Source organism: Pholcus phalangioides, unplaced genomic scaffold (assembly GCF_987345545.1).
Source record: "Pholcus phalangioides strain wild (caught in Gottingen) unplaced genomic scaffold, Ppha-v1.0 ptg000028l_1, whole genome shotgun sequence".
Taxonomy (NCBI): domain Eukaryota; kingdom Metazoa; phylum Arthropoda; class Arachnida; order Araneae; family Pholcidae; genus Pholcus; species Pholcus phalangioides.
The window spans coordinates 7,341,670-7,352,869 of NW_028301618.1; the positions used below are offsets into that span (position 1 = coordinate 7,341,670).

At 41.0% G+C, this 11,200-nt stretch overlaps 1 protein-coding gene across 1 annotated transcript; it reads left to right on the forward strand.

Annotated features, from left to right (window-relative positions):
- The first annotated feature begins 1,952 nt into the window (after window positions 1-1,952).
- LOC149067868 (uncharacterized) lies at window positions 1,953-11,200 on the forward strand. The gene is made up of 5 exons (XM_089252245.1): window positions 1,953-2,164; window positions 4,445-4,689; window positions 4,795-4,993; window positions 7,256-7,402; window positions 10,962-11,200. Exons 1-5 carry the CDS (start codon window positions 2,083-2,085, stop codon window positions 11,156-11,158), a joined length of 870 nt encoding a protein of 289 aa, XP_089108371.1. The 5' UTR covers window positions 1,953-2,082; the 3' UTR covers window positions 11,159-11,200.

Sequence of the window (11,200 nt, forward strand, 5' to 3'; positions counted from 1 at the left end):
CGGGAGAATAGTTTTAATAACCGATCCCGTCGAGAAGAAACGTTAGAAATATTCAGGCGTCTGGTCTGAAGAGGAATGGAGTATAGGTTTTATCTCAGTCCGATGAGATAAAATAAAACACAATATTAGTAAATAAGCGCAAGACAACGAACGCATCAATCAAGTGAGTAAAGCGAGAAACGCCTATCATCCGAAGTAAAAGAGAATGAAACGCTTTTTTCTACCAAAGAGAGTTGAGGCCTATCAACAAAGAGTGAAGCGGTGGGGGGGGCACTATATTCTGTAAAAGGAGGGAAAGAACACTGTAACATCTAAAATGAAGAATAAGAAACCCCTGTTCCAACAAGAAACCAAATGAGCCAAAAGCAGGGAGACGAACCACTGTATATGAGCCATAGTTTCTCAAACTGTCAAACTTTTTATTCCATCACCCCCTTCTTCATAAATTTTTTTCCACTCATTTTTATCTTTTCCCCAACTCAAGTGAATCCATAAGATCCTATCCGTAGCTTTTTATCGCCCCCGGACCATTCCATCACCCATCGTGGGGCAATCTTACCCACTTTGGGAAACACTGATATGAACCAAAAAGGGTGGGGATGAAACCCGTTTTCCGCCGCTCGTCGCGGCGGAAATCTAAGGAGATCCTTTTAATCTAAAGGAGATTAAAACAAAACATGTTTTCAACCACCGTGATGATTTACCAACGAAAAAGAGAAAAATAAAACACTTTTTTCTGCCAAAAAACAGCAAAACGGAACACCTGTTCTACCAATGAGAGCTAAACTAAACACGTTTTCTACAAAGAAGAGCAAAAGGAAATATTTCTTTCTAGCTTAAGGAAATATTTTTTCTACCAAAAAGAATAAAAACACTTTTCTGTCAAAAAATAACAAAACGGAACACGATTTCTACAAAGAGCAAAACGAAATACGTTTTCTACAAAGAGCAAAACGAAATACGTTTTCTACAAAGAGCAAAACGAAATACGTTTTCTACCAAGAAAATCAAAACTGAACGAGTTTTCTACCAAGACGAACAAAACGAAACACACTTTCAACAAAGATCGAAACGAAACATGCTTTCCATACTAAGAATAGCAGAACGAAACACTCTTTACACCTAGAAGAGCAAAACGGAACACGTTTTCTATACTAAGAATACCAGAACGAAACACGTTTTCTATACTAAGAATACCAGAACGAAACACTTTTTCTACCTAAAACAGCAGAACGAAACACGTTTTCTATACTAAGAATACCAGAACGAAACACTTTTTCTACCTAAAACAGCAGAACGAAACACTTTTTCTACCTAAAACAGCAGAACGAAACACTTTTTCTACCTAAAACAGCAGAACGAAACACTTTTTCTACCTAAAACAGCAGAACGAAACACTTTTTCTACCTAAAACAGCAGAACGAAACACTTTTTCTACCTAAAACAGCAGAACGAAACACTTTTTCTACCTAAAACAGCAGAACGAAACACTTTTTTCTACCAAAAAAGAGCCGGAACCTTGCAATCCTTTGGAAAGATGCGCTCTCCTTGGTGCACTTTCTTCTTTCCTCACCGTCAAATCATTATATCAAATCAAATCATCAAATATTTATTCTAATGAAAGAGTTTGTGACAACAATCACTGGATGTTACGTTTGAGGTCACTGAAAATATCATCACTTAAAAAAAGAAAGCAAAAGATAACCATTTCATATGTACCGATGCAGGTCTCTCGATAATCCGAAAACCACATTTAACTAACGTTTAGAAAACAAACAAACCACGCGTTCACTTGTCATATCTTCACAAGGGGAGGAGAATAAAAGTCATATTCAGTAATGGAGGGGAGGAGACAGAAATAAAACACAATGACGAACACTTTTTATCTGCGGGAAATACAAAGATTACTCGATAGAATGATAGTAAATACAGAGATCCGCGAAAAGCGTATCATTGCGTATCAAATGCCATTTCTCGTTCCATTATCAATCGATCAGTTCCGTCTATACGTCACGCCAAAAATATTATTCCATTTTAAAAACTTCCTGGGAACGCCATCAACTTCGTCAAGCATTTGTTACTATGGATTTCCTCGATTCTGCCAAATGTGTTATGATTTTTGGACTTTTGGTCTTCGGAAGGACCTGCAACGCCTACGCGGAATGTAAGTGAAGAAATTTATCATGTTCTTTTCTCCCCTTTTGATTTGGTTTTATGTCATTTTTGTGTGCATTATTTTTATATCAAAATCTACCCATTAATTGCCTTTAAGAAAACGTCCTATTCAAACTGACCACTGATTAGTTGTTAGCGGTGACCATATTCTTGAAAAACGGGGCATTTTATCGACGCGTGATTGGCGGTATGATAACGGATAAACTGTTTAAAAAAACTTCAAAGCTTTCTCCAAAAAACTTGACGAAATGATCGCTTTCTTCAAAATTACTGCGTGGCAGAATAATTCGAAAAAAAAAAACAGCATGTTTTCCCGTAAAATACGGGTCAAATGGTCAACCCGGTATATGACGATGGGAAGATTAGTTTGGCCTTCAATGAGAAGAAATTGATTTTTAGCACTGCGGTTGTGGACCATGCGGCGTGATCTAGCTTTCATTCTGTCCAGGAGATCCCTCGAAAACTCTACTTGTAACGGTATGCCAACTAATGTCAAATTCGACAGTTGGCGACAAAGGCGTATTAATTATGGAGGTGCTAACAGGGCTATAGCCAAAGGCAACAAACTTAGGTAATGAGTGATCAATACAGTTGAAGTGGGATTGGAGAAGATGGCAAAACCATAAACCCGCTTCTGCCTAGAGATCAAGGGACTAGGTCAGTGAGCGATCACCGAAAGAGTATCCTACAGATTGTGGAATCATGTGATTTACCCAAACATTGTCGGAGAATGGAAACGACCAAAAGAGTGACTAAAACCGTGTGTAAGCGTGGGAGTGACCAAAAGATATATATTATCTATAGAGCGAGAAACCGGGTCAATTTGTGACAAGAGTGTTCTAGAGAATGGGAAAGCCTGTGAGAGTTACCAAAGCATTGGACTGACCAAAAAGAAGAGTGATCTAGGGCGTGTGTAAGTATGAGTGACCAAACGAATGTCTTAGAGAGCGACGGACTGGGCCAGTGCACTACCGAAAGAGTGACCAAGAGTGTGTGCAGGCATGAGAGTGACAAAAAAAACTGATCTAGAACACAGGGGTTTTCAAACTCTTCTCAATCGCGGTACCTCCCCCCCTTACCCCAATCAACGCTTACCCGCGGCTTCCCAAAGCAGTTTTACACAGGATCTCTTCCTGCGTTAAACTGCTTTGTACACTGTTAGCCCTGAGTGGCAAGTTCAGAGGGGTGGCAAATTTGAGGAATGAATGGCCAAGAAAATTAATAGAATGGCAGAAGGCCGACGAAATTTGTATAGCCCCCAATGATTCCGCCTCTGTCCAGACAGCAAGGGACTAAGTCAGTGAGTGACTTAGAGAGTTTGCGAGCACTTGAGTGAGCAAAAGAGTGACTTACAGTGTGAACAAGCATGTGAATTACCAAACGAGTGATCTGCAGAGCGAGAAATCTAGATCAGTGAGTGACCTAGAGCATGTGCAAGCATGGGAGTGAGCAAAACAGTATGCAAGCATGTGAGTGGGCAAAACAGTGTGCAAGCATGTGAGTGACCAAAACAGCGTGCAAGTATGTGAGTGACCTAGAGCGTGTGCAAGTATGTGAGTGGCCAAAACAGTGTACAAGTATGTGATTGACCAAAACAGTGTGCAAGCGTGTAAGTGACCAAAATTGTGTGCAGGCATGTGAGTGACAAAAATTGTGTGCAAGCATGTAAGAGTGACCAAAACTGTGTGCAGGCATGTGAGTGACCAAAACAGTGTGCAAGCACGTGAGTGACCTAGAGCGTGTGCAAGTATGTGAGTGGTAAAACAGTGTGCAAGTATGTGAGTGGTAAAACAGTGTGCAAGTATGTGAGTGGTAAAACAGTGTGCAAGTATGTGAGTGGTAAAACAGTGTGCAAGTATGTGAGTGGTAAAACAGTGTGCAAGTATGTGAGTGGTAAAACAGTGTGCAAGTATGTGAGTGACCAAAACAGTGTTCAACCATGTGAGTGACTAAAACAGTGTGGAAGCATTTGAGTGACTAAAACAATGTGAAAGCATATGAGTGATTAAAAGAGTGACCTTAGAGACATAGGTGTACTCGCAGGAGGGGAGCTGGCTCATAGCACAGGGTGAGGAATTCGAGGAAAGAAAAGATAGTCGAGAAAATTAGACTAGAAAAGGGAGAAGGGTGGCAAAGTCCGCGTAGCGCCCACAGGCGACAAAACCCATAAATACGACTCTGTCGACACCAATGACTTTGTAGACTTGTGCATCAGCGGATGTTCACTGACAATGGCGGTGATATTCTTTTTATGTCCTTTGAAATACAGATGATATCGAGGACTCGTGCTCGAAGGGAACCTTCGCGGTCAAGCTGTCCAAGGAAGGAATCGATTCGGTCGCGATACTCCGCTCCACCAGGCACACGTCGTACCGCTACGCCCTGAGGTGCATCGTCGAGATCTTCGTGCCCGATAACGACAAGGACGCCACTGATCGGTGCGGATTGACCATAAGCTTGATGCAGGTCCAGTTGATGCCCGGAATGGAAGGAATCTGCCAGGATTCCGTCAAGGTTACCGTTTTTATACATGGACTTGTGTGAATGCCTATTGCAGAGTCGATGTGTATTGGTGAAGGAACGTCATTCACTCGGTGTGTACTTGTTTTATTTTTGTAGATCTACAGGGGATTCGGTGGCTCCGGGTCCGAACTCTACGCTGGTTGCGTCAACTATAAGGATCTGACGGAGAGCGAGTCGTACGATTCCGAAGACGGGCCGATGAGCGTCGTTTACGAAACGGACAAAGGCAGTCTCGACAACAAGACGATGACGGGGTACGCTGGATTCCAGTTCACGATCACCGCATTCCACAGGAGTAAGTCTGCATGTGATTGGTTGCTTTTTCTTTTTTTTAATGATGCCGTCGCTAAAGCCTGACTTTGCTTTAACTGTTTGCTGTACAGAGGTTCGTCGTACTTTCTTTACAGCGCATCCCAGCAATGAGGAAGGTTCCTGGGTGTTTGTTTGTCCTTTTCAGCAGTTTTTGTATAGCTTATACGAGTTCTGCTGAGAGACGGAAGTCACACGGGGTCTTCCTTTTATCGTAACGGGCCGTTGTAACAATGAAGTACCGTTGTTTCCTGTCTAGTCCACCTCGACGTAGGACCGCAAAAGGTTAAATCTCATCCAGAAATTTTTGCAGCAAGCTAAAACATCTTGGATTGCCATATCGATTTCCGTTTTGAATCCAGCTGGCAGATGTTTGTTATCGATTAATCAGATTTGTTATTCGAAATTCACAAAATGGCTCCTAAGTACAGGGGTATCCCATAAATTCTTTTAAATAATTTAAAAGTTCACGGAATAAATTGAAGGAATTGCTATACAGTAAAACCTCCTCTAACGGCCATATTTTGGTGGAACCGAACGCGACCCATATACTTAGAATTACAGGTAACCTCCGAACAAAGGCTACGGGCCACTTTGAACATGGAGTCGGGGGGAAAAAAATACACATATCTCTATGAGAAAAATAATTTTCAAGCTGATTTTTCCCGAGGGAATTTTTTCCCTCCTGATTTCTATGGGGAAAAATAAATTATGTATGCGCTTTCTCTTCTTGAGTATAAATGCTAGATACGTACGTTGAAGGCAATGGAGAGGTAAAAAGAGCCACTTAAGTGATCTATAGTTGCGGCGCGGGCCACTTGAGTAATATTTAAATGCACCGCGGGTCACTTAAGTGATCTGTAAAGTACCGGTGGTCACTGATGTGAATTGAGAATTTGCAGCTTAAATTCATTCTCGCAAAATTAGGTTTGAGATCGCGGGTCACATCAGATAACTTCGAGGGTCATATTTGCCCCGCGCGTGTGGTCTAGTTCAGTGATGGGGCTAGTTCTTTTTCAGGAGCGGACCGAAAAACGAATAAATAACAAATTCTGGCGGGCAGGATAGAACCTGTAAGTGGGACGCAGTTTGCCCATCACTATTCGAATCAGTGTTTCTCGCCAAGTCGTTTCTGTTGTGTTCTGTATACTTCAGCACTTCAAGGCTGAATTTTAAGGTGCCAAAATAGCGCTGTAGATCGATTAACAGGGCTGCAACTAGTTTCTTGATTAACCGGAGTGAGCCCATTTTGGCGCCCCCTTGTAATGTTAAGGTGAGTTTAAAGGGTAAAATTTGTGAACTCTGGTCCTGCGCCCGGGGCACAAGACCCATCTGATCCCCCTAGTCGCAGCCCTTACCCCGTCGATTGATCAATTATTATAACACCATTACAGTGTCAATATAATCATGCTTTCTAATATAATCAGTTATATAATTATCGTAACCACAGAACGGATTATCATTTTACATGTTACGTAATTCGCAAATTTCGTTTGTTTTTTTTCTAAAGATAAAACGGCCACATTTCCATGGTCCTGTTAGTGGCCGGCCGTTGTTGGGAGGTTTTACTGTATTTGAATGCGGTTTGCGAAAAAGTTATTCTTGCGAAGGAGAATTTTTTTCCAGAAAAAAAAATACAGTTCAAATAGTTCAAATTTGCGTCGACAGAGGGCGAGAAAAACCAATGTGGCAGGAGTTGAACCTTTTTCAACCTCCTCTGAGTCCGAAACGTTCGTAAAGCGTCAGCTGGCGATTCGTGACTGAAGTAAAAAAAAACTACACCAACAATAATTCTTTATCCACCAATATCGAAATCACGATGAAAACCTTATATAAGCGCCAGTAACAGGAAAATTCAGAAATGAGCTGTTGATAGTACACCCTGTATTTTATAGGACTCTGATTCGCGTATTTCCCGTGACTTGCTTTCGTGCAGCGCCCCCTATCGACAAAAGTTTGAAGTATTTTTTCTGCACCAAAAACAAAAAAGCCCCTTTTCGTGAGAATAACTTTTTTGTGAATCGCATTTAAATATATTTGAATTCCTTCAATTTTTATGAATTTTTTACACTGTTTACGAATTTATGGGACACTCTGTACAGCCGAATGATCAAATGATAGCCGTAAAAAGATGTTGTCTAGCATTCAGCGGTCTTTCAGTTTCGCGTTTTCTAGTTCCCCCCCTACTAAAGAAAATTTAAAAAAATTTAGTATTCGTAAAACGAGTTTTCTTTCGTTTCTGAAACAGAACCGCATACGGATGCGAACAACGACACCAGCAGCACGTATTTCAAATGTGACAACGGCAAGTACGTGTGGTTAGGTCTGACGTGCGATGGACACAACAACTGCGGCGACCTCAGCGACGAGAGTGTGGACGGCCCATCTCAGTGTAGTAAGTGGTTTGACTTTTTAGAGCACTTCTATCCAAACAAGTACGAAACTAATGATGATGATTCTTCTGATTAGACTTTAGCCAATCAGAAAAGTTCTAAAGCACTCTATAACAACGACTAACGATGGTTGTTTCTATCTAGCATTTTTCAGCCAATCAAGGAAGTCCTAGAGTACTCTCTTCAAACGAGAACGAAACTAATAATGAATATTCCGATCTAGCGCTTATCATAATTCAGTCAATCAGAGAAATTCTAGAGCACTCCAGTACGGAACTATAATACTTTTTGATCATATTGATCAAGTCTTCTTCTATGATCAGAATTTAATCAATCAAAGAAGTTTTAGAGCACTCTATCCAACCAAAAACGGAACTAACAATGGTTATTCCGATTTAGCGTCCTCTTCGTAATCAGAGGAGTTTTATAACACTCCATGTGAAAACGAATACGGAACCAGTAATGGTTATTTAGATATAGCGTACTTCCTCTAATCAGAATTTAGGCAATCAGGAAAGTTCTATGGCACTCTATCCAACAACTATTATTAGTTTGTTGGACCGAAGGCCATAGAAATTTCCCGATTGCCTAAATTCTGATCAGTGGTACTATTACCACTAATAACCATTATTAGTGGTTGTTTCGATCTAGCACCCTCCTCCGATCAGAATTTCAGACAATCAGAGATGCAATTCTGATCAGAGAAAGGACAATAGATTGAAACAACCATCATTAGTCTGTTGGATAGAGTGTCATAGAACTTTCCTGATTGCCGAAATTCTGATCAGAGGAAGGACGCTAGAACGAAATAACTATTATTATTAGTGGTTATTTCGATCTAGCGTCTCCCTCCGATCAGAATTTCAGGCAATCAGAGGGAGGACGCTAAATCGAAATCATTATTAGTGGTTGTTTAGATCTGGTGTCCTCCTTCGATCAAAATTTCAGGCAATCAGAGATGCAATTCTGATCAGAGGAAGGAAACTAGATTGAAACAACCATCATTAGTCTGTTGGATAGAGTGCCATAGAACTTTCCTGATTGCCGAAATTCTGATCAGAGGAAGGGCGCTAGAACGAAATAACTATTATTATTAGTGGTTGTTTCGATCTAGCGTCTCCCTCCGATCAGAATTTCAGGCAATCAGAGGGAGGACGCTAAATCGAAATCATTATTAGTGGTTGTTTCGATCTGGTGTCCTCCTTCGATCAAAATTTCAGACAATCAGAGATGCAATTCTGATCAGAGGAAGGAAACTAGATTGAAACAACCATCATTAGTCTGTTGGATATTATTATTAGTGGTTATTTCGATCTAGCGTCTTCCTCCGATCAGAATTTCAGGCAATCAGAGGGAGGACGCTAAATCGAAATCATTATTATACAAATACAAATACAACGCCACAACAGGCAAAATGCCCAACGAGGTGGCTGAGAAAAAGATGCCCATAACAAATATGGACGTCATATATTTCAAAAATACAGCAACCCAATTAAAAACACCATCACAGAAATTATAAACAATGTATATACACATGATAAAATATTATACACCGCCCATAAAGAATACTTATGGTTGTCTTATTCTAAGAATGGATCGAGCTTCTCGATTTACCCCAACATGTTTATCGTATTTCTTTTTAAACGTGTCAATTGTGTTAAAAATTTACTACCTCCGGGGGTAAGCTATTCCATTTATTAACAACCCTATTAGAGAAAAATTCCCTGCGACACCATAACCTTGCATTGTCCCTCACCAATCGATGCTGGTGTCCCCTTGTAAAAGCAGTCGATTGGCGGTGTACTAAAAGTTCATGGTCCATCCTATCCATTCCACTGAAAATTTTGAACACTTCGATCATACCTCCTCGACACCCGCGTTGATTCAATGTAAACATATTCAAAAAATGAAGTCTCTCTTCATAACTCAAACCCCGTGTGCCAATAAGGACACGCGTAGCTCTTCTCTGCACCCCTTCAACCAAGTCTATGTCCCTCTGTAGGTATGGTCTCCAAAACCTTACAGCATACTCCAGTCCAGGACGAACTAAGCCTCGAAAAAGCGGAAGAATGACTTTAGGAGAACGCGAAGAGACATTCTATTGTTGAACAATGTTCAGAAAACCTAAGCCGCTCGTCAATGAGGATTCCAAAATCGGTGACCCTAGTTGCATCCGGGATAGTGACACCATTCAACTCGTAAGAGAACCGTGGGTTGTTCGAACCAAAATGAGTGACCATGCACTTATCAACGCTAAACGTCATGCTCCATTCATTTGCCCATGCTGCAATCCTGTTTAAGTTGGTCTGGAGCAACTCCCTATCGTTTTGATTCCCGATTGCCCCCATTAGCTTCACATCATCTGCGAATTTTCTAGTAATCCCATCGGCACCCTAATCGAGTTTATCGATAAAAAGTGAAAAAGAATGGGGCCAAGGACACTTCCCTGAGGAACTCCACTTGTGACGTCTGTCCAACCAGAGAATTCCCCGTTCACCATAACTCGTTGCGACCTATGTCTTAACCACGATTCTATCCAATTCAGCAAGTTGCCCCCAATTCCAATCTCGTGTAAACGCTTCAAGAGTTTACCATGTTGGACCCGATCGAATGCCTTCTGGAAATCAAGGTAAACAACATCTACATTTTTGCTCTTAGCCAAAGCCTTAGTCACGTGATCATAGAAGCAAAGGAGGTTAGTTACACATGACTTCCCCTTCCTGAACCCATGCTGATTATCCGACAATACATTATTCTCGTCTATCCACTTCACAAACTGCCTTTTGATGATAATTTCCAAAATTTTCGAGAGGGAACTCGTCAAACTCACTGGACGATAATTGGACACAGCTTCTCTGCTACCCTTCTTAAATATCGGAACAACATTAGCAAGTTTCCAATCCCTTGGGACGATTCCCCTCAGCAACACTACTCCTGTATATCTGTGCGACTGGCCCCAACAATTCATTAGCACATTCCCTGAGGACCCTGGGATAGATATCATCTGGTCCTGGTGCTTTGCTTGCACATATATTTCTTAGAAGATTTAGGACCTCCACGTCTTCTACTTGAATATCGTTGAGGGTTTTATTACTCCATGCAACACCCGTATATCGAATATCATTATCTCCATTAAAAACCATTATTAGTGGTTGTTTCGATCTGGTGTCCTCCTTCGATCAAAATTTCAGACAATCAGAGATGCAATTCTGATCAGAGGAAGGACAACCAGATTGAAACAACCATCATTAGTCTGCTGGATAGATTGCCATAGAACTTTCTTGATTGCCGAAATTCTGATCAGAGGAAGGACACTAGATCGAAACAGCTATCATTAGTCTGTTGGATATAGAGTGCCATAGAACTTTCCTGATTGCCCAAATTCTAATCAGAGGAAGGACGCTAGATCGAAATAACCATTATTATTGATTGTTCCGATCTAGCGTCCTCCTCCGATCGAAATTTCAGACAATTAGAGATGCACTCATAGAATGTCATTCCTTAAGATAATTACTTTCTTTTTGATTGTCGAATTTGTATATTTTTATTCGATTATAACAGAGATATCAAAAGGATACACGTTGTATATCGTCGTGGCAAGCGTCTTGGCCGGATGTTTCTTCATCGCCGGGCTCATAGTGCTCGTGCTCCAAAGGAATGCGAAGCGCAGGCGACGACGACGAGAGACGCTCAAAACGTTGATCAGGACTCGAAAGGAAATGGCTTCCCCGAACATACAACACTCACAAATATCTTGAACTGAAAAGCCAAATAAATTATTATCATTTTTTAAATTTCAA